At 37.9% G+C, this 25,328-nt stretch overlaps 1 protein-coding gene across 1 annotated transcript in view; it reads left to right on the forward strand.

Annotated features, from left to right (window-relative positions):
- Window positions 1–250: 250 nt before the first annotated feature.
- LOC125917066 (serine-protein kinase ATM-like) overlaps window positions 251–25,328 on the forward strand; it is a gene marked incomplete at its 5' end in the record, with an annotated part of 72,948 nt that continues 47,870 nt past the window's right edge. The window contains 18 exons of the mRNA XM_049623325.1: window positions 251–416; window positions 1,249–1,487; window positions 3,268–3,431; window positions 4,852–5,021; window positions 7,046–7,417; window positions 8,064–8,258; window positions 9,039–9,134; window positions 10,000–10,225; window positions 12,240–12,365; window positions 12,934–13,059; window positions 14,002–14,091; window positions 15,349–15,520; window positions 16,477–16,676; window positions 22,084–22,166; window positions 22,263–22,418; window positions 23,087–23,162; window positions 23,291–23,421; window positions 24,146–24,263. Of these exons, the coding sequence (XP_049479282.1) occupies window positions 251–416; window positions 1,249–1,487; window positions 3,268–3,431; window positions 4,852–5,021; window positions 7,046–7,417; window positions 8,064–8,258; window positions 9,039–9,134; window positions 10,000–10,225; window positions 12,240–12,365; window positions 12,934–13,059; window positions 14,002–14,091; window positions 15,349–15,520; window positions 16,477–16,676; window positions 22,084–22,166; window positions 22,263–22,418; window positions 23,087–23,162; window positions 23,291–23,421; window positions 24,146–24,263 (2,906 nt within the window). The remainder of the gene's footprint in view (window positions 417–1,248; window positions 1,488–3,267; window positions 3,432–4,851; window positions 5,022–7,045; window positions 7,418–8,063; window positions 8,259–9,038; window positions 9,135–9,999; window positions 10,226–12,239; window positions 12,366–12,933; window positions 13,060–14,001; window positions 14,092–15,348; window positions 15,521–16,476; window positions 16,677–22,083; window positions 22,167–22,262; window positions 22,419–23,086; window positions 23,163–23,290; window positions 23,422–24,145; window positions 24,264–25,328) is intronic.

The raw sequence follows: 25,328 nt of genomic DNA on the forward strand, positions 1-25,328 counted from the left end.
GTCTGAGGGCCGGCTGCACATGGTCTGCGGCCTTAAGTTGTTCCTCTTGAAGGCAGTTTACCTAACATAACATTGAATACTGATTGAACACTTTTACTGTTTTGAGTGTAAATTAGTGTAATTTTTAATCTTTTTGTCTGTATGGGATTATTGAAATTTAAATTGTAGCAGTACCTTTAAGTTAAATGCTTTGATATTTTTTTTTTTGATAACATAACTAAAATTTTTTTTTTTTTTTTGTTTTTTTAAGAGTTGTTCTCTGTGTACTTCAATCTGTACCTTAAACCTGCACAAGACATTAATAGAGTTTTAGTGGCTAGAATAATTCATGCTGTGGCCAGAGGGTGCTGTTCGCAAACTGATGGATTGAATTCCAAATTGTTGGATTTCTTTTCCAAAGCGATTCATCATGCAAGGTAATCTAGTCTCGTTTTGTTCTGTATTGGAAATCTGTTTGATCTTTTTGCAAGTATATCTTTTATTTTCAGTGCGTGTGTGTGTGTGTGTGTGTGTGTTTTAATGTGTATTTATTTTGAGAGAGGGGGCAAGAGGGGAGGGACAGAGACAGAAAACCTTAAGCAGGTGCCATGCTGTCAACCCAGAGACCGACGTGGGGCTCAGACTCATGAACTGTGAGATCATGACCTGAGCTGAAATCGAGAGTCAAACGTTTAACTGGCTGAGCCACCCAGGTGCTCTGCAAGTCTGTCTTTTAGATCTAGCATCTGAAAATGTTACCAATTAAAAAAACAAAAACAAAAACATCGGCCCATTGTAGTAGAATTAGTAGATTCCTAAAGAAAGTATCACTCCAGCTATTCTTGAATATCCAAAGACAGAACATGAAAATGATGTTTTTAGATGGGAGATCAGTGCTGCTTTATTAAAAAAGATAAATATCCTCTTAAGTAGTTTGATTTTCCCCATTTTTGAGAATAGATGTACTAAGAAAAAATGAACTCGTGTATTTTGGAAGTATCAATATCTTACGTTTGTGCTGCATTAGTCTATAATATGAAACATTGTATAAATGGTGTTTGAGCAGCAGAGAGAGCTGGTGTCCTAGCACCAGATAATGTTGTTGCTGCCTGTAGTCCCACTAGGATTTGTTTCCTGAATAGTTCTGAAACTAAGGCTATTGTTATTTGAAGATTAGATACTTTTTTCTTTCCAGCGTGCAACTTCATAACTGTCTTCAGTGTTCATTGTCTTCCCTGTTAAGCGGAGTGTGTTTATTTTCTGTGACAGACAAGAGAAGAGCTCTGCAGGTCTAAACCATATCTTAGCAGCATTTGTTATCTTCCTCAAGACGTTGGCTGTTAACTTTCGAATTTGCGTGTGTCAGTTAGGAGATGAAGTTCTTCCTACCTTGCTTTATATTTGGACTCAACACAGACTTAATGATTGTTTAAAAGAAGTGATTATTGAATTATTTCAGCTGCAAATTTATATCCGTCATCCAAAGGGAGCTAAAACCCAAGAGAAAGGTAATAAAAGGCAGTTTTTGCTGTTTTGAATTTACTTCCTCATCGAAATGTAGGGGCTTAAGTATGAAAATTGTATTTTGTAGGAGGTTATGACCTTCTTATGGATTACTGTGCTTGATAATGGTATTAGTCACAGGGATATTTCTCACACTTTTTTTAGAATTTGAAGTTGTGGTAGCAAGTCATATTGTGCCGTTTGTTTAGTACATTGCTAGGCATCACGAGGAAACACAAATATGACGCGATGTCCCCTCTGGGAGCTGATGATGCAGCAGTTAGGTGCTAAAAGGTATTTCTCATACTATAGCGTAAAAGAGTTCAGAGAAGGCAGGGTCTTGTTTATTTACATGTGGCTTTTATTAGGAGGTAGAAAAGATAAATATGGACCCAAAGCAGTCAGATTAGTCAGTTCCTCAGGGAGATGTGTACATGCTGCTTTAAACCTCATACTTGATCCAGGCCCCTGTTTGCTGGGAATACCAGAAATGAATGATTTCTCCTCTCTTCGTTTTTCATCAAGAGAGTATTGCTGGTTAATACATATCGCATATTTGAAAGCAGCTAGGATAGTAGATCTTAAAAGTTCTCATCACAAGGAAGAAGCTTTTTTTTTTTTTTTTTTTTTTTGTTATGTAAGGTGTGTTAACTAGACTTAACTGTGGTCATTTCACAAGGTTATACAAATACTGAATAATTACGTTGTACACATGAAACTAACGTTGCATGTCAATTATACCTTCATAGAAAGAGTACTGCTGGGATGGTTTCGCTTCATTCAGTAGAAGGGAACTTTATTGGGTGGAACAGGAACTGAACGAGTTCCCCCATGCTCAGGCTGTGTTTACCTTTGGCCTTGTACTGGCCTTTGGTTGAATTCATCATGGCGAGCGTAATGACTGTGTTAGGAAATCATGCTACACTGAGTAATAGCAGCTAAAATGGAGGAAAACAGTTATAGCCAATTTTTTTCAAAAGTAGCAATGTTTAATGGGCTCTTCTAGTATGTGTAGTTAGAGTATTTGTGGCCCGAGAAACTACTGAAGTCAAAGAATGGCGGATTCTCTTAGTTTGTCATCTTTCACACAGCTTTCACCAGGATGAAGATCAGGCTTAATTTATGGGATGGCATGATATGTTTAGGGTTTTAGTTAATGGTATATTTAGGATGAAAATTGACAGGATGGTGAGTTTGCCAGAAACACTAACGTAGTGTTAGACTGCGTCAGTAGATTTTATGGTTCTTTGTGGGGAGTAACAGCTCCTTTGTTACCCATCGGGTCAGATGACAGTGGGAGTATTCTGTCTACCAGATTTTGGACAGTCACCATTTGAAGAGAGATCTAGTAGACTGGAGTGTGTTTAGGGAAAGGTGACCAGAGTAATGAGAAGTCTGGGTAACATGTCATTTGTACACCAGTTAAAGGAACTGGTAACATTTTTCTCTAAATGATGTAGTGAGAACTTGGTCCTCATGTAAATGACAGAGCCTGTTAATTACATTTGCCTCAGGGTAGAGACACAGTTAAAGTTCGATTGAGATTTTCATTGAGTTGATCAGAGAAAAATCAGACTATTGAAGAATTTTATAGGAAACACAGGTAAGCTGAGCATGAAGCGGACACTTACAAAGTAGAGTTTGGCAAGGATATTGTCACAAGAGGCATTAGTACTGAGTGGGCAGTTGGCCCAGTTTCCGCCTCAGTAGCTGAATGGTTTTGTGGGAGGTGGTGGGGCAAATGGAGTGTGTATGTAGATTATATTCTCTTTTTTTGAATTACAGGTGCTTATGAATCAAATAAATGGAAAAGTATCTTATACAACTTATATGATCTGCTGATTAATGAGATAAGTCATATAGGAAGCAGAGGGAAATACTCTTCAGGATCCCGTAATGTTGCTGTCAAGGAAAATTTGATTGACCTGATGGCAGATATTTGTCACCAGGTACAGTTGGTTGAAATTTTCCATTAATTTCCTTTTATTTGGTGGGTTTTTTTTTTTTTTTTTTTTTAGAGATAGAGGATCTTAAGCAGGCTCCAGCGTGGAGCCTGATGCGGGTCTCCATCTCACGACTTGTGAGGTGTTGACCTGAGCCAAAATCTAGTTGGATGCTTAACCAACTGAGCCACCCAGGTGCCCTTTACTGGACTTTTCAAATGTGCGTTCTGATAGGAAACCTTGTCAAATTATTTTGTATATGTAGCTTTTCTGTTCAAAATACTGTAAATATTTGGAAATAATCTTCTGACTTAAAAAATAACTATTTTGCACATATGAACTTAGTGAAAACTAGTGATGAACTCTTCATTCTTAAAAGGTTGTCTGTAGAAAATCAGATTATGTTTCTTGTTTAAAATTTTTTTTCTACTGAGTTAGAAATCACATAGCATACAAGTACACAATTGAGTGGTTTTCAGTATTTTCACTATATTGTGCAAGCATCACCACTGTGTGATTCCAGAATATTTCCACTACTCCCCAAACAGACTCTGTACTTGTTAGCAGTCAGTCCCAGTGCCCAGCTTTTTTCAGTTTTTAGCAGCTAACCACTAAGCTCCTTTCTGTCTCTAAAGATTTGCTATTTTGGACATTTCATATAAATGAAATAGAAACACAACTGTAAACTACGTGGAAACAACTTGTAGTCTTTCCTCCATGTTGTGCTAGGAACTAGTGGTTCATTCCTTTTTATTGCCTGATAATGTTTAGTAGTGTGGGTATTTTACATTTTGTTTGCCCGTTCATCAGTTGATGGCAGTTTTTTTTTTTTTTTTTTAATGTTTTTATTTTATGTTTGAGAGAGAGAGAGAGGGACTGAGTGTGAGTGGGGGAGGGGCAGAGAGAGAAAGACACAGAATCTGAAGCAGGCTCTAGGCCCTGAGCTGTCAGCACAGAGCCCAACGTGGGGCTCGAACCCACAAACTGCGAGATCATGACCTGAGCCAAAGTCGGATGCTTCACCGACTGAACCACCCAAGTGCCCTTATGGCTTAATGTTTCTTAAGTAAAACTTTTTCCCAGAAATTTGATTAACATCCTGGGTAATTTCATTTGTCAGATATTTTCTTAATGCTAAACTTAAAATACTTTTTTTTAATTAAAAAAGCTTTTTTAAATTTAATCCCATTGAAAATACAGATTTTTGCTTGGTAATATGTGCTTCCTGGAGAGCTGTTACAGTCCTGTAAAATGTTTGTTCATTACTATGTTATCATACTTATATATTTCCATAATTTATTACTTTTGCTCTATGACTTTGCTGTGTCTAATTTGAGGAGGAACATTTTTTCCCTCATGAACTATTAGAAAACAGGAACAGTGTAAAAAAACAAAAAAAGTAAGTTGTCTTTTTGTTATTTTACAGGTTTTTAATGAAGATACCAGATCTTTGGAGATTTCTCAATCTTACGCTATCACACAAAGAGAACTTAATGATTACGGTGCAACTTGCAAAAAGAGGAAAATAGAATTAGGCTGGGACGTAATAAAAGATCATCTTCAGAAGTCACAGAATGATTTTGATCTTGTGCCTTGGTAAAATGTTACCTTTTTCAGTGTCATCCTGGTCTCATTTAGTTTTTCTTACGAGACCTCTACTACAACAGCCTGGCCATAACTAGGTCATCTGTCCACTCCTAAACCAGTCATTGGCAGAGGGGAAGGTGGTTGCTGGGACGTGTTGAGGTCCACCACCGTGGCTCATGTGCTGGAGCCGGGGCCACGGCCTTAGCAAAGGAGATGGGGGGACAGCAGCCTGGGAGACAGTCATGTGTGGCTCGTGGAATTTCCTGAGTTGTGCATCTCAATATAGACATTTTAGCAGGTACAGCACCTGCTAGTAAAAGTAGCTTGGGAAGAAATTAAAGATGGCATTCAGAAATCACAGAATAATTTGGACCTCTTGCCACAATAAAAGGTTGTCTTTTTAAAATTTTGCTGGGTACAGCATACACAGTTACTTAAATGATTAAATTGTTGACTTCTGTGATAACATAAAATATTAGGTTTGGTAGGAGTCTTTAGAATTCATCCAGTCCAGCCTGTTCATTTTATCAAACTGAGGAAGGTTCCGCAGCTTGAACAAGGACACTTAGAAATTTGTAGGTGACAGTCAAGCTTCTGTGATCCCTGCCTCCGTTTTCCCCATGTTGATGTAATAGTTAAATATAATTGCGTTGTGGGGGAAAGCGTCTTGATTTAGATACCTAGTGTTTGAGCTCATGTTTATTTTATATAGTGGAGGATCCCTATTTCAGATTCTTCAATTTGTTCATTTCCTGCAGGGTTATTTATTGAATACTTGCTTTGTGCCAAGCATTATAGTTGCAAGGATGAATAAGATAAAGTTCTTCTTGAGCAGGATGCATTCTAAGAATTCACAGCAAATATTTTTTGACTTAACCAACATCTAGGAAGAATAGTTGTTTGGCTTTTTTGTTCTTGTTTTAGAGGAATAGTCTTCGTGGCTAAAGAGCAAGGATGGGTGTGATAATTCAGAAGTAGAAAATTGGGTCATTTAGGGGCGTCTAGGTGGCTCAGTCAGTTAAACATCTGACTCTTGATTTCGGCTCAGGTCATGATCTTACAATTCATGAGACTGAGCCCCACATCAGGCTCTGCACCGACAGTATGGAGCCTGCTTGGGATTCTCTCTCTCTCTTTCTCTCTGCCCCTCCCCTGCTTGCTCTCTTGCTCAAAATAAATAAATTTTATTAAAAAAAAAATTGGAGCATCTGGGTGGCTCCATCAGTTGGGCTTTCAACTTTGGCTCAGGTCATGATCTCATTGTCCGTGGGGTTCGAGCCTCACTTCGGGCTTTGCTCTGACAGCATGGAGCCTACTTTGGATTCTCTGACTCTCTCTCTCTCTGCCCCTCTGCCACTTGTGTGCTCTCTCTCTCTCTTTCAAAAATAAACATTAAAAAATCAGCAAAAAAAATATGGGGCGCCTGGGTGGCTTGGTCGGTTAAGCGTCCGACTTCGGCTCAGGTCACGATCTCATGGCCCATGAGTTCGAGCCCTGCGTCGGGCTCTGTGCTGACCACTCAGAGCCTGCAGCCTGTTTCAGATTCTGTGTCTCCCTCTCTCTCTGCCCCTCCCCTGTTTATGCTCTGTCTTTCTCTGGCTCAAAAACAAATGTTGAAAAAAAAAATTAACAAAAAAATTAACAAAAAAATAAATAAAAGAAAGTTGATAATTTACTTTTTATTTATTTTTAAGTAGGCTTCAGTGTGGGGCTCACACTCCCAGCCCTGAGATCAAAAGTTGCATGCTCTACCTACGGAGCCAGTCAGGTGCACTTACCTTTAGTTACTCCTCAGAATTTTTGTGTAAGGGAAATATGACAGCTCCCCTACCTGGCCAAAAAGTTGTCATTCTTCCTGCCACTTTAGGAAGTAGGGCTTAATAAATACTAAGAGCCTTTTATTTGGAGAGTAGTATGGAAAGTAATGATGGTGATTCTTTAGGATATTGTAAAGGTGCTATGTCTGTAGATTTATTTTCTGTTAGCTTGTTAATAGACTTGAATCATTTTCAAATTACACTTTTTTCTTTTAGGTTACAGATTGCAACCCAATTAATATCAAAATATCCTTCCAGTTTACCTAACTATGAGTTGTCACCATTACTGATGATACTGTACCAGCTTCTGCCTCAGCAGCGACATGGGGAGCGCACGCCATACGTGTTACGGTGCCTTGTGGAGCTTGCATCGTGTCAAGGCAAGAAATCAGACCTGGAAAGCTCACAGAAATCAGATTTATTGAAACTCTGGACTAAAATTTGGTCTATTACTTTTCGCGGTATAAGTTCTGAACGAATACAAGCTGAAAACTTTGGCTTACTTGGAGCTATAATTCAAGGTGGTTTAATTGAGGTTGATAGAGAATTCTGGAAGTTATTTACTGGGTCAGCCTGCAGACCTTCATGGTAGGTTGATTTATGTATTGTATTAGATTTTTATATATACATATACTTTTTTTTTTCCCCTCTGGTTTTTGTAGTTTTTCACTTCAGTTAAAAATATGTTAAATTCTGGGGGTGCCTGGGTGGCTCAGTCGGTTGGGCATCTGACTTCGGCTCAGTTCATGATCTCCCTGTTCCCGAGTTCGAGCCTGGCTTCAGGCTCTGTGCTGACAGTTCGGAGCCTGGAGCCTGCTTCAGACTCTGTGTCTCCCCTCTCTCTACTCCTCTCCCACTCATGCTGTGTCTGTGTCTCTCAAAAATAAACATTTAAAAAAAAAAAACCAAAGAGATTCAAATTGTTCTTGAGGGAAAGAATGTGGACAGGAGATGGTAACTTAAAATTGGTGCATTGCTGCTTTTCCTGCAAGAATATATAGGTAGCATTTATAGTCTCCTCTTGCAATGCTTTTCTCCCATTCTTGACTCTCCTATTCTGTCACTCAAGGGTGGGGAACGCTTTGTCATTCTTTCATCACATTTAATCTAATTTTGGTTATTCTCGTGATGGCACTTACTGCAGAAAGAAAACATAGAACTATTAGGACTGGGCCCGGGGTGGTGGTGGGGGGAAAGCTTATTTTTAACAACAGCGCCCTCTGTTTTGTTGTAGTTCTGCAGTGTGCTGCTTGACTTTGGCCCTGACCATCTGCGTTGTTCCAGAAACAGTAAAGACAGGAGTGGAGCAGAATACATGTGAAGTAAATAGAAGTTTTTCGTTAAAGGAATTGATAATGAAATGGCTCTTATTCTATCAGTTAGAGGATGACTTTGAAGACAGTACCGAGCCGCCCCCAGTTCTTCACAGGTGATTTGAATTCATTAGCATCCAGCTCCTTTTTGTATGGGGAGGTACCGGAGGCTTGTGCTTGTTTGATACTCGATGGCTTGTCGCACAGTGGTAATGTGGGGTTTCTGAGACCTTACCCCAGATATTAAACAGTCCCTTTGTTTTTCCAGTGTTCTGTGTCTTTGTGCTTGGATGTCTTCATGTCCTTTTACTTTGTTTTTATCTCTGCTGAGGCATTGAGAACACAGGGGGATGTGCCTGAATAATACGGATTATAATTCTTTGAGCACTTCCGTGTTCCTTTGTGATTTTCTGTGAGTAGGTTTATCTGCATGTATGTCTGACACAGCCGTATCCTGGAATCAGAACGGGAGTATCTTGTGCGTGACGGGTGTTAAATTAATGGGGGGAGGAAACTGGAGACAGTCAGAATGGGGCTTAAGCTGCAGAACGGGGAGCAGCTTGACCCTGTAACCTTTCCACAGCTGGTGGTCAGCACTGAAGGAGTAGAGGATGGGATTTTCTGGGTCCTAGTGCTTTTGTTTTAATTTCACAATCTGTTTCAGATACAATTTTTAAAAATTAGATGGGTCTGCTGCCAGGAAGTATTGAAAATTATAGTAACATAAAATAAACGTATGCTTCTTAATTCTTGTTTTAGATGTTAAAAAATTCAGTAACGATGAAAGAAAGTGATGTCAAGATTTACAACCAAACATGGATATTTAAGTATAAACAATGCATTCAATGGGTTTTGGTCTTCTAAGTGAAGATTTTTTTTTTAATTTTCCTTTGTAGTAATTTTCCTCATCTTGCGCTGGAGAAAATTCTTGTGAGTCTCACTATGAAAAACTCTAAAGCTGCAATGAATTTTTTCCAAAGAGTGCCAGAATGGTATGTTATCTAATAGAGTTCTGTATTCGTTTAAGCTATGGCTGTTAATTACAAAGATGATAATTTTAGCAGGGTAGTAGCTACGTCTTAAAAATTATGAACTAAGTTGATCAATTAAAGAAAATTCCATCTCTGAGCCAGGGAAAAAGCTGCTTTTAATTCAGTGATAGTCATCTGCGTTCTATAATTTTAGATCCTGTCGACTGGTTTTTAACGCCGTGTAGTATAGCATGGCAACTCATGCCAATGGAAGAAATAGAATAGTTATCATGGGTGGTTAAGACATGAGTTTTTTAAAGATGTGACCCATTTTTGTATGCCATGTAAAATCTGTTCGTTTTAAAATTAATGGTAATGGAGGATAGGTCAAAGTAAAAATAAGTCTAAAAACCTCATTTTAGTTGATTGACTCAAGAGGCCCCTGTTTATCACTGTGGCGGAAAATGACTCACTAGTATTAAGACTCCTGATCTCCCTTGAGAGGGCATAGCATGAAAAACTCCTCCATTTTGGAGAAATCAAAGCGGAAAAAAGGAAAGTGTTTTCAGATAATGTTTATCTTAGTGTTTGTACCTGGTGCTATTAATGTTTTCTTTTTAATGTTTTCTGACTTTGCCTTTGAAATTATAACCTATGTGTCTTTCATCCATGTGTTAGTGGAATTTGCTATTGCAAAATGAAAGCTGGTACACGAGCGTAGCCATTCCAAAGCCGAGAAGCCTTTAAAAAGACTAATCCGTTAATTGTGTAAGCAGTCTGTAAAGTAGATGCTAAGTTAAAGTTTTCATTTGTGATATATTGCTGCTGCGTGGAGGTGAAGCAGTTGGTCACTTGATTGTACATTTAAGGTCTTACTCTCTTGAAGTGAACAACACCACAAAGATGCAGAGGAGTCTTCGTTCTCAGAAATTGAAGAACTGTTTCTTCAGACAACTTTCGACAAGATGGATTTCTTAACCATTGTGAAGGAATGTCCCGTAGAAAAGCTCCAGTCCAGTGGAGGCATTTCTGTCCACCAGAACCTCAAGGAATCATTGGATCGCTGTCTTCTGGGGTTATCAGAACAGCTTCTAAATAACTACTCCTTTGAGGTGAGATTTTCAGAAGAACTAAAGCCTACATCTGACTCAACTTTGGTGGACTGTTAGGAAGGAGAAACAGGCAGAAGGGGCCCTGAGGATGGTGACAGGCTTAATTAAAAAAAGCATAGTGACAGTACATGCGTACAAATAGGGAAGACTTACTACAAGAGCAGAAAGACCCAAGAAGAATAATTTGTGTTTCTTTTGTACCAGGAGTTCCAGTAGATGTTAAAGAAGTAGAATTCTTTGTGTGGGTGCGTGGGGAACAATAATGGTTTGGAGCATAGGGATTATATGATGAGAAAGAACCTCTCAACTGAGAGGAGGGAGAGGTTACAATAACAGACAAGAACATCATTTAAACTGATCTAAAAGATCTTGGTGACACTTGGAGAAGTGTTAATAAAATGTAATAAATGATCTAGCAATCACCCATAGTTTAGAGGTCACTAGTAATTTCTCATAAATCGTTTTCTTCACTGTCTTAAGATCACACATTCTCTTGGGGCACCTGGGTGGCTCAGTTGGTTAAGTGTTCGTCTCTTGGTTTGGGCTCAGGTCATGATCTTGTGGTGAGATTGAGCCCCGCGTTGGGTGTTGGGCTCCACGCTAGCAATGGAGCCTGCTTGAGATTCTCTCTCTCTCTCTCTCTCTCTCTCTCTTTCTCTTTCTCTCTTTCTCAAAGAAAAAAAAGATCACAAATTTTCTTTGTGTGTACCATTCTCTTGCTGAAACTCCCGTTATTTTTGATGTGAAATAAATATCTTTCTACCCATTTTTGTGTGTTCAAAATCATCCACATGTCAAAATCCTGCTAAAGCCTTTTTTAGATAATCTCAGCCATAATAATTCATCTTTTGATTTTCACAGTACTTAGTATTTCTCAAAAAAATTTTTTTTAATGTTTTATTTTTGAGAGAGAGAGCATGAGTGGGGGAAGAGAGAGAGGGAGACAGAATCTGAAGCAGGCTGCAGGCTCTGAGCTGTCAGCATAGAGCTTGATGTGGGGGCTTGAACTCGAGGACCGAGATATCATGACCTGAGCCAAAGTTGGATGCTCAACCGACTGAGCCACCCGGGCGCCCCTACTATTTCTTTTTAAAGTAACTCTTAGTATATTCCTTGTCCCACGGATATTTGTGTGTATGTTTTATACGCAGATGTTTCAAGCCATGCTGTAAATCTCCTTAAAGGACATCTGTATTTTTGTTAATCTTTGGATCTTCCACAATGCCTTGTTATATTGTAAATGGTGAAATATTTGTTGAATAAAATAAAATCTGCAAGTTACTCAGAGGAGTGAATTCGGTAGCCAGGGATGATGACCCACAGAACCAGAGAAGAGATAGTGTGTCTGTTTCATATGTCTTATCCTTAGTTACTGACATTCTGCTAGATCACACTTGTAACCATTTTCGTGACAAAGTAATACAGTCTTCTGTGTTTTCCCCTAAAATGACATTTCCTACAATATAGGAACAGAGCAATCTGGAAATGTTATTTTTCTGTGTAGCCATTGCAGATTTGTAAATAATTGTGTAAATTTGGCTGAGTGATAGCTACTTGCAAAATTTGTGCTAGTTTCTAGAGTCTAAAAAGCTGAGTAAGTCGGGGTTCTTATCTTTCTGAAGCTCAAAATGTCATTTTAATATCTCTTTATATGAATCTGATTTCTACTCCTATTCAAAGAGTTATAGACTTTTATTTGTGTATCATTTTTTTCTTTCCACTGTACCTCAAATATTAAGGGCCTTTGTGTACAGTACATTGTGCTACTGTAAGAGGAGATAGATGCCTAACTTGGCCATTAGGAGATAGTTTTGTTTTTCCCAAGATTTCTACTTATCACAACTCCGCAGGGATCTCTTAGATGTTTTTAGAGATAATCAGAATTATGCCACTATTAAATCAGTTAACTAGTTTCTTAATGTGTACCTAAGATTTGTTCCTACAAAAGATAACTGTGGTACTCAAAATTATTTGTGAAACGTGTATATTTTTTTCTTTCTTGTTTCACTTGAAGTCTACAGATGCAGAAACGCTTATCCGATGTTCAAGTCTTGTGGTGGGTGTTCTTGGCTGCTATTGTTACATGGGTGTAATAGCTGAAGAGGAAGCATATAAATCAGAGTTGTTCCAGAAAGCCAAGGTATGAGAATTCATTCTGTTCACATTCTGGATAAATATGAGTGCAATGTATTCCTGGGGAAATTGGTATATTTGCTTGAGAAAACATAAAAACTTCTACATAGGGTAACCTTTTCTCTTTGGTTTATGCTGTCTGAGAGAAATGGAACTATCCATCCTTCCTTAAAACTTGATTTTAACCCAACTATACGTAGAGTAATTGAAATAGTATCACATTAACACTTAATCTTGTTAAAGAAAAATACTGACTTGTATGGGCACTTTTAAACGTTTTTTTCTGTGATCAGTTATCCTAAAGAATCCTTGACTGAGTGTTAAGCAGGTTTGCTGGACACATGAAACTTACTTTCATCTCTGAGTCCTGTTCTGTCAGCGTGTGGTTTGTAAGGAGAACAGAGTATACGTTAAGTCATTAAAAACACTGTTAATTGTTACTATGACTTTTAATTGCTCTGGGTAGCCAAGTATAACTTAAGAACACTAATTTTATTTCTTAAGTAGACTTTGAAGAGCAATCCCTAAACTGTCATTTTAACTAGAGTTTGGATTTTTTCTTCTTTTATCAATAGTCTCTCATGCAGTGTGCCGGAGAAAGTATCACTGTGTTTAAAAATAAGCCCCATGAAGAATCTAGGATTGTCTCGCTGAGAAATTTGATGCATCTCTGTACACGTTGCTTGTCTAACTGTACCAGGGTAAGGTGTTCTTACTTCACTGTGTGGTCACTCAGCGTGGTGGATAACTGGGTGCTGGTGGTACTGTTTTTTGATCCATTTGTAATTTACAGTTAAATGGAATGTAAATAAAGGTAGCATCCACAGGAATAAAGCAACAGGTGATCTGAGTTTCTCAGGAACGAATTTCATCATTTCAGGAAGGTTTCTGGGATTACCACTTTTATAGACAACTCCAGAGGCAACTCTTTTATGGCCAGCGTATTTTCTTTCATTTAGTAAAAACTTGTTGACTGTGGCCATGTGAGGTGCATACCACTGTACCGGGGCTAGTGAGCACCATGAAGATAGAGAACTCCAGCACATGCCTTGTTCTCTTTTGCCCAGATAGTCTTGTAGAACCCTGGGCACAAAGAGTGTTGCTCTGTGTCATCTTTGTTTCGATTTGGAATAGGCCTAAGTTGTACCTGAGCCAGGCCAGAGTGTCAGTCACAGTTGGAAAGCAAGTTTTTCGAAAGCCAATGATAACTACATGGCTACATAACAATATTACCAGCACATATTTTTAATTTTATAATGTGTTTTTCTTTTTGTTTTTTTTTAACTAAAAAAACATAATGTGTTTTTCTGTGTTTTTCTGTAAATGGGGAAGGAGAGAAATGGAAGTATGAATTCAAACTTAGAGTTATCACTTGTGTTTAGGGTCAGTAGTCAGTATTTTACTTTAATGTTTATACACAATATACTTAAATGTGCTGTAGTTATTACTCTAAGAAAAGAGGTTAGTGTTGTTGATGCAGTTTATATCTTGGCCCTGATAGTAAACTGATCATCCATGCTTCTCATGATAGAGAATTTCCAGTGTCAAAGAAAATTGGTATTTCATTTAAGATAGAGAAGATATTGTCTGCCAAGAATAAGTTTTTATTTTTTTGTTTGCTTGTGTTTTTGTCTTCATTACAGCCCAGTCCAAGTAAGATTGCATCTGGATTTTTCCTGAGATTGTTGACATCAAAGCTAATGAATGATATTGCAGATATTTGTAGAAGTTTAGTAAGTATGCGTGTTTTACCACCGTTTCATTGATTCTTTGATTCTTTTTTCGTTGATACCTCTCTTCAGTAGGTATTCATCTCACGATATATGGCACCTTATGTATTTTTAAATGTGGAAATTGAAGTTATTTGGTTTTGGAGGGGAATATATTCTTTGCTTCTTAATATCAGTACATACTGGTTGGCTTTTAGTTTTTCAGTAATTAGTAATAGACTGAATGATTGTAAAGTAATCATCCAGGCTTACACTTATTTCTATGTAACACTATACCAGAATTCAAAATAATTGTTTATCTTTAAAAATAAAAACAAAAACTGTGTCAGACGAACAACACCTTCTCATCATGGCATTGACTTTTCTTCCATCCATACAAATGGGCTTTTGCTACATGTATTCTTTAGTCTAGAACAGTGCCTGGCATGTACATTACATACTCAAATGTATGTTGAATGAAAAATATTCTGTAATTTGGTCATTTTTCTATGTTGCTACATGCTGCTGTTTTTTATTTATTTATTTATTTTTTAATGTATATTTATTTTTGAGAGACAGAGACAGAGCACGAGCAGGGGAGGGGCAGAGAGAGAGAGGGGGAGACACAGAATCTGGAACAGGTTCCAGGCTCCAAGCTGTCAGCACAGAGCCGGACGCAGGGCTTGAACTCACGAACTGAGAGATCATGACCTGAGCCAAAATCAGATACCCAATTGACTGAGCCACCCAGGCGCTCCTACTTGTTTTTTTAAAGTAGCATTGTATCTCATTATATGGGAATGGTATATATGTATTTTTAGTCCATCTGACCTTAGCATTAGATGTCGTTTCTATTTTGTTGTTGTTACAGAGAGTTTTGTGGTAAAGATTCTTGTATTTTTGTCTACTAGTATGTGTGTATATCATGAATGTAGAATAAATTCTAGCAGTGGAATTGCTTGTTTAAAAGGAATGCGAATTTTACTTTTTGATGGATATTGTCAATTTCCTCAAAAAGTCATACCAATTTATACTTTTCCCCATATGTTCATGACATTTCGGTGTTATAAAGCTTATTGTAAGAAATTATTTTTAAGGTTTGCGTATCATTGTTGTATATACATACTACAGTTTATCCATTTTTTATTGTTAGACATTTAATAGAAATAATGCTGCAGCATTCATACATGTGAATGTTGAATTGTTTGATTAGGTGAATTTTAACTAAAACATGCTTCTGGAAGAAGCCAATTTAAACATCTTTGTTTTTCTTCTCTGAAGGCATCCTTCAGCAGAAAGCCGTTTGACTATGGAGAAGTGGAATCAGTGGAAGATGATCCTGACGAAAGTCTGATGGAGGCGGAGGATCAGTCATCCATGAGTCTATTCAGTGATTACCCTGCCGGCAGTGTTAGTGATGCTAACGTATCTGGAGAGGGTCAAAATACTATTGGTAAATACGCATTTACTGCTTGGGATTTCTCTTTCCCTTTGTATTGATTTGGCATTACGAAAGGCCTCAGAGATACCAATTTTTTGCCCATTTTATTTTCCCTTCTATAGTCTGCTGGGATTGGTTCCCTTCTGTGTACCTTAGATTTCTCTGATTTTGAATTGAATTTATTAGTTACCTGTGTTATTCTTCATCTAAGGAATTTAAAATAGATTATTTGGAAAACAAAGCAGGAGAGTGAAAACACCCCTGGGGCCATCGCTTTTAACCTTTTTTGTCTTTTTGGAATCAGCATCAACCGTTCACGTGTTTTTTTATGCCTTCATTTCCTTTTAACAACTGTGAGCATTTTTTTTCATTAAGCTTTATTGGTAATTATACTTAAAAAAAATTTTTTTTAATGTTTATTTTTGAGAGAGAGCAAGAGAGAGAGAGAGAGAGATTTAGAGCAGGGGAGGGACAGAGAGAGAGGGAGACACAGAATCTGAAGCACGATCCGGGCTCTGAACTGTTAGCAGAGAGCCCAATGCGGGGCTCAAACCCACGAACTGTGAGATATGACCTGAGCAGAAATCGGATGCTTAACTGACTGAGCCACCCAAGTGTCCCGATCATTGTACTTTTTAATGGCTTCATAGTATCCAAATTAACATATGTACCATAACTCACGTGACCATTTTTTTTTTTGTCAGAAGTGTGGGTTCCTCTCTGTTTCGCTGTACTTGGCAGTGCTTCCGTGAATGTTTGTATAGATTATTTATTGATGACAGAATCCTGGAGTAACTTTTCATGAAGAATTTTGAAGCTTTTAGTGTTTAATCACTTTCACCATAATTTTGCTTTCCGTAGACTTTCATCCCTCTCTTTTTTTTTGTAGACTGGAAAATGTTTGAGTTAATGTTCAATATATGTGTGTTGTGTCCCTCTCTTAGTTTTAATAAGTGCTTTTTATTCAGGTGCCATGAATCCTTTAGCTGAAGAACATCTTTCAAAGCAAGATCTACTTTTCCTCGACATGCTCAAGTTCTTGTGTATGTGTGTAACTACCGCTCAGACTAGTACCGTGTCGTTCAGAGCAGCTGACATTCGGAGGAGACTGTTAATGTTAATTGATTCCAGCATGCTGGACCCTGCTAAATCCCTCCACCTGCACATGGTGAGTTCAGGGAAAGTGACACACCTTCAGTTCCGTCTGATGTTGCTGGATAGAGTATATGGTACTTGTGATGGTTTGAACCTGCTTCCTTGAGGAACAAATCTGACGCCAGTTATAAAAATGCTAGTTATAAAAAAATGCTGGTTATAAAAATATAACAATCTGATGCTAGTTATAAAATAGACTTTTTCTTTTCATGTACTGTGAAAAAATTTTAAGTGGATAGTGAAACATTAAAACTCGGTTGGACTTTGGATACATTTATTATTTTTAGTTATAATTAATTATTGTAAATTACTTTAAAGTAGGCCAAGACTCCCGAGTAAAAATAATACATACCTTGTAGTTGAATTCTGAGTCTTGCCTTGACCTTATTTACATGTTGTAGATATTTTTAGATGTAATTTCAAGATCACAGTAAAGTAATGATACTACAAGAATTCCCATATTTCCTTCACACGCTTCCACAGGTAACATTTTACCACATCTGCCTTTTTAGTAATTCTCTATCCTTGCCTCAAATTGTCATGCATTTTCAGTCTCTTTCAATCTGGAACAGTTCTTTAGTCTTTCCTTAGGACGTTCGTATTTTTGAATAGTATAGGCATTTGTCCTTCTCTTTTTTTCACTTGCACACACCACACAGTGCTCATCACAACAGTTGCCCTCCCAATACCCATCAGCCGTCTAGCCCATCCCCCTGCCCACCTCCCTTCCAGGAACCCTCAGTTTGGTTTTGGTTAAGAGTCTGTTTTATGGTTTGCCCCTCTCCCCGCCCCCCCGTGTGTCTCTTCAAATCAGTATGTTTTTTTAATGTTTCTTTATTTTGAGAGAGAGAGAGAGAGGGAGAGAATATGAATGGGGCAGGGGCAGAGAGAGAGAGAGAGAGAGAGAGAGAGAGAGAGAGAGAGAGAGATTCCCAAGCAGGCTCCACGCTTTTAGTGTGGAGCCCAGTGTAGGGTTCCACTCCATGAACCGTGAGATATGACCTGAGCCGAAATCAAGAGTCAGACGCTCAACCGAGTCACCCAGGCGCCCTTCGAATCAGTATTTTTACATCCTTCAGGTAAATACCTAATAATGCAACCATTAGGTCATAGGGTAGTTAGTTGTATTCTTAACTTTTTGAGGAACCTCCATGCTGTTTTCCAGAGTGACTACACCAGTTTGCATTCCCACCAACAGTGTAAGAGGGTTCTGCTTTCTCCTTATGCTAGCCAATACCTGTTGTTTCCTCTGTTGTTAATTTTAGCCATTCTGACAGGTATCAGGTGGTATCTCATTGTGGTTTAGGTTTGTGTTTCCCTGATGATGAGTGATGTTGAACATCTTTTCATGTGTCTGTTAGCCATCTGGATGTCTTCTTTGGAAAAGTGTCTATTCATATCTTCTGCCCATTTCTTAACTGGATTATTTTTTGGGGGTGTGTGTTGAATTTGCTAAGTTTGCTGTAGATTTTGTATACTAACCCTTTATCCGATATGTCATTTACAAATACCTTCTTCCATTCCATAGGCTGCCCTTTAATTTTGTTGATGGTTTCCTTCACTGTGCAGAAGGTCTTTATTTTGATGAAGTCCCAGTGGTTCATTTTTGTTTTTGTTTCCCTTGCTTCTGGAGATGTGTCTAATAAGTTGCTATGGCTGAGGTGAAAGAGGTTGCTGCCTGTGTTCTCCTGTAGGATTTTGATGTTTGTGTCTTACATTTAGGTCCTTCAACCATTTTGAATTTTTTTGTGTATGGTATAAGAAAGTGGTCCAGTTTTATTCTTCATGTTGCTGTCCAGTTTTCCCTACACATTTGCTGAAGAGACTGTCTTTTTTCCATTGAATATTATTTCCTGCTTTTTTGAAAATTAGTTGACCCTATAATTGTGGGTCCATTTCTGGGTTTTCTATTCTGTTCCATTGACTTACGTGTCTGATTTTGTGCCAGTACCACACTTCCTGGATGACTACAGCTTTGTAGTATAGCTTGAAATCCAGAATCGTGATGACTCCCGTTTTGGTTTTCTTTTTCAAGATTGCTTTGGCCATTTGGGGTTGTTGGTAGTTCCATACCAATTTTAGGATTGTTTGTTCTAGCTCTGTGAAAAATGCTGGTTGTATTTTGATAGGGATTGCATTAAATGTATGGATTGCATTAAATAGTATAGACTTTTTAATGATGTTTGTTCTTCCAATCCATAAGCTTGGAATGTTTTTCTGTTTCTTTGTGCCTTCTTCAATTTCTTTCATCAGTGTTTTATAGTTTTCAGACTATAGATCTTTTACCTCTTTGGTAGGTTTATTCCTAAGTATCTTAGGGTTTTTGGTACAATTATACATGGGTCGATTCCTTGATTTCTCTTTCTGCCACTCCGTTATTGGTGTACAGAACTGCAACAGATATCTGCATTAATTTTGTATCCTGTGACTTCACTGAATTTGTGTATCAATTCTAGCATTTTTTGGTGGAGTCTTTCAGGTTTTCTACATGGAATATCATGTTGTCTACAAATCATGAGCATTTGACTTCTTTGCCTATTTGGATGCTTTGGTTTTTTTTTTAATTTATTTTTTATTTTTTTTTTAATATTTTTTTTTGACGTTTATTTATTTTTGAGACAGAGAGAGACAGAGCGTGAAGGGGGGAGGGGCAGAGAGAGAGGGAGACACAGAATCGGAAGCAGGGTCCAGGCTCTGAGCCATCAGCCCAGAGCCTGACGCGGGGCTCAAACTCACGGACCGCGAGATCGTGACCTGAGCTGAAGTCGGACGCTTAACTGACTGCGCCACCCAGGCGCCCCTGGATGCTTTGTTTTTCTTGTTGTCTGATTGCTGAGACTCATACTTCCAGTCTTATGTTAGATAACAGTGGTGAGAGTGGACATCCCTGTCTTGGTCTTGACCATAGAGGAAGAGCTCTGTTTTTCCCCATTGAGAATGTTAGCTGTGGGTCTTTCACATATGGCCTTTATGAGTGTTGACATATGTTCCCTCTATCCCTACTTTGTTTAAGTTTTGTATCAAGAATGGATGTTGTACTTTGTCAAATACTTTTTTTTACATCTATCGAGAGGATCGTATGGTTTTTATCCTTTCTTTTATTAATGTGATGTATTACATTGATTGATTTGCAAATACTGACCCTCCTTGCAGCCCAGGACCATGATCATGGTGAACGATTCTTTTAATGTACTATTTATTGGATTGGATTTGCTAGTAGTTTGTTGAGAATTTTTGCATCCATGTTCATCAGGGATATTAGTTTATAATTCTTTTTTTTATTGGAGTCTTTGGTTTTGGAATCAAGGTAATACTGGCCTTATAGAAGAGTTTGTAAGTTTCCTCCCATTTCTACTTTTTGGAACACTTTGAGAAGAAAACATATTAACTGTTCTTTAAATGTTTGGTAGAATTTACCTGGGAAGCCATGTGGCCCTGGACTTTTGTTTGTTGGGAGATTTTTGATTACTGATTCAATTTCTTTGCTGGTTATGAGCCTGTTCAAATTTTCTATTTCTGTTTCAGTTTTGGTAGTTTGTATGTTTCTAGGAGTTTATCTGTTTCTTCCAGATTGCCTAAATTGTTACGTATCATTTTTCATATTACTCTCTTACAATCGTTTGTATTTCTGTGGTGTTCGTTGTAATCTCTTTCATTTGTGATTTTATTTATTTGGGTCCTTTCTTTTTTCTTTTTGGTAAGTCTAGCTAGGGGTTTATCAGTTTTATTAATTCTTTCAAAGAACTAGCGCCTAGTTTCATTGATCTGTTCTGGGTTTTTTGTTTGTTTGTTTCTATATTGTTTATTTCTTCTCTGATCTTTATTATTCCCTTCTTCTGTTGGCCTTAGGCTAAAAGCATCAGAAGAAGGGAAATATAGCCACTTGTTCTTTAGAAGCCCTCACTTTGGGTTTGTCTCATGTTTCCTAATAAGTAGATACAGATTTGTTTTTTTTGTTTTTGTTTTTGTTTTGTTTTTTTTTTTTTGAGACTATTAAGAAAAGAATCCCTCTTCTGCCCTAACCCCATTAATCTGTCTACCTACCGATAGATTTCTTCAGTTCCAGTCCAACATCATAGGATTTGTTGTTTTCTCTGTCCATATTTCTAGCTACCTTTCCCAACAGTAAGGGACCTGGCTTCCCATTTAACTTCCATACATTTACTTGGTTACTCAGTATTCTTATATGTTACTTAGCTCCTGACCATGTAAGTCATCTCCTTCGCCCCAGCACTACTGAACATTTAGGGAGAGCCTCTGGCCCAGCAAGTATGCTGGGTGAGTCCGTGGGCATGTCCCTAGTCCCAGAAAATTGGCAAACATGCCTGTGTTTCCTCAGACCCAGGAAACATGCCAGAGGATTCCGTAATTAGAACCTTATAGTCATGAAGTTTGAATCCTTGTGGAATCCTTGTCATGTTCCAGCTGTCATGAACAAGCTTGTTGATCCTCTGCCCCCAGCAAATGTGCTCAGTTGAGCCTTGTGTGATCCCCTGGTTTTGACCCTGGCCAACACTCTAGTCAGGTCTCTAGCCCCCACCAGTGAGGAAGGCTCTGAGCTTTTCTTGAGGCTTTGGTGTTTAAAGTCAGTTCAAGATACTCTATGACATCGTGCATGTGACTCTCAAAGCAAATATTTAAAGTGGTCCAATTTAATCTTCTTTTATAATATCTGAGAAGGAGGAAGAAACATTTTTCTACATATGGATGATAGGAAAAAGTATCTTTGAATTTCTTACTATAGCTAGAAAATTGTTTGGCGGCTCTCGGAAACCAGCTGCCTAGTTACAACTGCCATTATTATACCTGGTAGTTGCTGAGTGGCCCTTGGTATCCCCAGTACCATAGAGAACCCTACAAGGTTGCCTTTAGGAAGAGAAGCCAGTGTATTTGCCTTTTCCCTGCCCACCACTATGTCTGCTGTCCAAAATTCCATAGAACAGTTTTGAACCATTGAAGTCTTATCCCGAAGCATTATTTTTGGAGGGTAGGAACATAATAATCATTTCAGATTCTTGCGCAGGCTTTTAACCCCAACAGTGATTACAACTATCTATTTACTGAATTCCTACAATACATGCTAGACATTTACATTCATTTCCTTTAATCCTCAGTAACCTGGCCATGTAAGTGCCCTGTCCGCATTTTACAGGTGAGAGTACAAGGCTCCGATGACAAGGCACGTTTTTTAACCATGCAAGTAATAGGTTGTAGTGCTGGGATTTGAGTCCAGCTCTGTTTGACTTCAGACCCTTTTTGTTACTATACTGCCTCTTTTACAAATTCACTGGTCTTGTGTGTGTATGTGTGTGTGCACATGTGTGCATGCATTAATGTGTGAATTTATGGTTACGTGTGTATACTTATTTAAGCAAATGACCTATAGAAAAAAAATGATTTAACCCCCTCAACTGTCTTAGTATCTAGTGCTTTTAAAGGAGCTTCCTGGAGAAGAACATCCTTTGCCGATGGAAGAGGTTGTTGAACTCCTAAAGCCACTATCGTAAGAAATTAAAACCATGTGTTATGTTCACTTTAAATTTATAAACTAACTGGTGTGTTGTGCTGTACTTATAAAGTTAAATTTTTTCCACTACAGCAACGTGTGTTCTTTGTATCGCCGTGACCAGGATGTTTGCAAGACAGTTTTAAACCACGTCATTCATATAGTGATGAACCTGTGTCAAGGCAGTATGGATGCTGAAAACACAAGGGATGCCCAAGGGCAGTTTCTAACAGTGATTGGAGCGTTCTGGTAGGTGCAGAGTATTTTGTGGCGTTCTTAACTTTCTTTTACTACTCTGGATGCAATTGTTAACTTTGTCTTTCTGCATTAGTGATTTGTTCGAATCCTTGAATGTGAGTATATACATCTTTTAACAATAGCAGAATGTAGTTTCTGTTTCCTTCCTTGATTGCTTGAAGAACAGTGAACACATTGGCCTTGTCCCCAGTGTATGCATGTAGTCACAGCGTGACGTGACACGAGGCAAGTTTTACCATATTTACAGAGGAGCACATCTTTAGAGCCCTCCTCCCACTTGATTTGTAAGGATTTCTGAATCAGTGTAGAATGTGGTTTTGAAATCTTTGATATAAAAACAAGTTTTACAAATGTTTTCCTTTTAAAGCAAGTTTATAAATAACATGGTTCGCTGAAGTATGATAGCCCCCAGATGAGGCATGATCATAGAAAACAAATAAGGTACATTAAAATGAACTCCTTTTCAAACTAACTTTTTTTATTTGGAGTTTTTTGGAAGCTGAGAATATTGGCCTATGAGGATTACAGAATGAGAATTAAATTTAGTATGAAAAGAAATTTTGGAAGAAACCTAGAATAAGTATGATACTCAATGATATATTTTGACTGAGCTTTTAGTGGAATAATTATTTGACTTTGAAACACTTACTTTATTTCAGGCACTTAGCAAAGGAGGGGAAATGCACATTCTCTGTAAGAATGGCACTAGTAAAATGCCTTAAAACTTTGCTCGAGGTGAGTTATTCCACATCAATTATTAATAAGGTCTCTATTGAAATTTTTAAAGTAGCCTTTGTTTCTGTTTGTTGATGGATAATTTTTGTCTTAGTATTTCATATTTAACCTTAGTTCTTTTCCCATAGGCTGATCCTTATTCAAAATGGGCTATTCTTAATGTGATGGGCAAAGAGTTTCCTGTGAACGAAGTCTTTCCACATTTTCTTGCTGATAATCATCATCAAGTTAGCATGTTGGCCGCAGAGTCCATCAATAGGTAATAGGTCCTATATTCATGACGTGTCTAGAATGCTGCAGATAGCGTGTCTCGTCTGGCACAGTTGTGGGTCACTAGTTGTGATGTTGAAAGTAGGTAGCACTTACTGGGCATATACTGTAGGCCTGGCATTTATGTTTTCTCTTAATTCTGACACTTTTATCACTTAGATACTATTATTTTCTCCATTTTGTGAGTAAAAAGTGTGGCTCAGTGAGAGAAAGTAACTTGCTCCGTGCCATACAGCTAGTAAGTGGTTGAGTTGAATAAGATGTGTGTCTTAACCACTTCCAGAAGGTATTGAATGTTTGGATGTCACTGTGACTTTTATATGAGTTTATAAAATGAAGATTGGGACATTTCATTTTGTGCTAATTACGATTATTTTTATTCTGGTGAACATGCAGTCATAGAGTCACTGGAGTGATTCTATCATGTAGACCTGTTTATGTTTGAGTACTTAAAGGAGCAACTGTAATTTTTTAGGACTGCATGTTTTTGTCAGGTTGTTCAGCATTCTTGAACGCTTGAAATGTTACGTTCTAACACATCTACCTAAAATATAAGCTGCTTAAATGGGCTCAGATTTCATTAGTTTTTTGAAACAAGACCCAGTATGTTAGTGTGTGTCACATAGTGATTTATTTGTGTCTGATAATATACTTTGGAAAGTTGTATTTAAGGTAAATTATTTCACTTTTTACTTTTTTTTTTTTTTTTTAAGATTATTCCAGGATATGAAGCACGGAGGTTCTTCCACATTATTGAAAGCACTTCCTTTGAAGCTTCAGCAAACAGCCTTTGAAAATGCATACTCGAAAGCTCAGGAAGGAATGAGAGAAGTAGTAATTTTAATACTTGCTAGTATCATACACTTCTTATAAATATGGTATATACTACTTTACCAAGCGTGGTCTAAGACGACATCCGCTGGTTTACTAAAACAACTGTATGAGTTAATTGAAATTATCTTGTTATAGGTTAGACTTGGTCCAATAATGGCAATTTCTTTTGATTCAACTTAGATGTACTATTTTTGTGGGAAGAACAAAATTTATTGAGTGTAAATGGCTTCCTTTTTCATTAAAATTTTAATTGAGGGGTGCCTGGTTGGCTCAGTTAAGTGTCTGACTCTTGGTTTCGGCTCAGGTCGTGGTCTCATGGTTCGTGAGTTTGAGTCCCGCATCAGGCTCTGCGCAGTGTGGAGCCTGCTTAGGATACCCTTTCTCTTTCTCTCTGTCTCTGTCTCTCTCTCTTTCTGCCCCTCCCCCACTCATGCTGTGTCTGTCTCTCTCAAAATAAATAAAAATAAACTTTAAAAAAAAATTTTTTTTTTCAGTTGAAGTATCGTTAACGTACAATGTTATATTAGTTTCACGTGTATAACATGATAATTTCACAATTCTGTACATTACCCAGTGCTTATGATAGACGTAGTCACCATACAGCATTGTTACATTATTATTGAGTATATTCCCTGTGCTGTATTTTTCATCCCTGTGACTTATTTTATAGATGGAAGTTTGTACCTCTTAATCTCCATTCTCTCTTTCACCCATTCCTCCACCCACCTCCCCTCTGATAATCACCACTTCTCTGTATTTAAAAGTCTGATTTTTTTTTTGTTCACTTGAAGTGAAATCCTATGGTGTTTGTGTTTCTTTGATTTATTTCACTTAGCATAATACCGTCTGCGTCCATCCACATTGTTGCAGAAGTCAAGATCTCATTCTTTTTTGTGGCTGAGTCATATTCTGTTGCACCCACCTGCCCACTCATCCTCCATATATTCTTTATCCATTCATTTGTCAGTGGACACTTGGGTTACTTCCCTCACTTGGATATTGTGAATAATGCATAGGGGTGCATATATCTCTTAAATTAGTGTTTTTGTTTCTTTGAGTGAG

Source organism: Panthera uncia, unplaced genomic scaffold (genome assembly GCF_023721935.1).
Source record: "Panthera uncia isolate 11264 unplaced genomic scaffold, Puncia_PCG_1.0 HiC_scaffold_1449, whole genome shotgun sequence".
Classification (NCBI taxonomy): domain Eukaryota; kingdom Metazoa; phylum Chordata; class Mammalia; order Carnivora; family Felidae; genus Panthera; species Panthera uncia.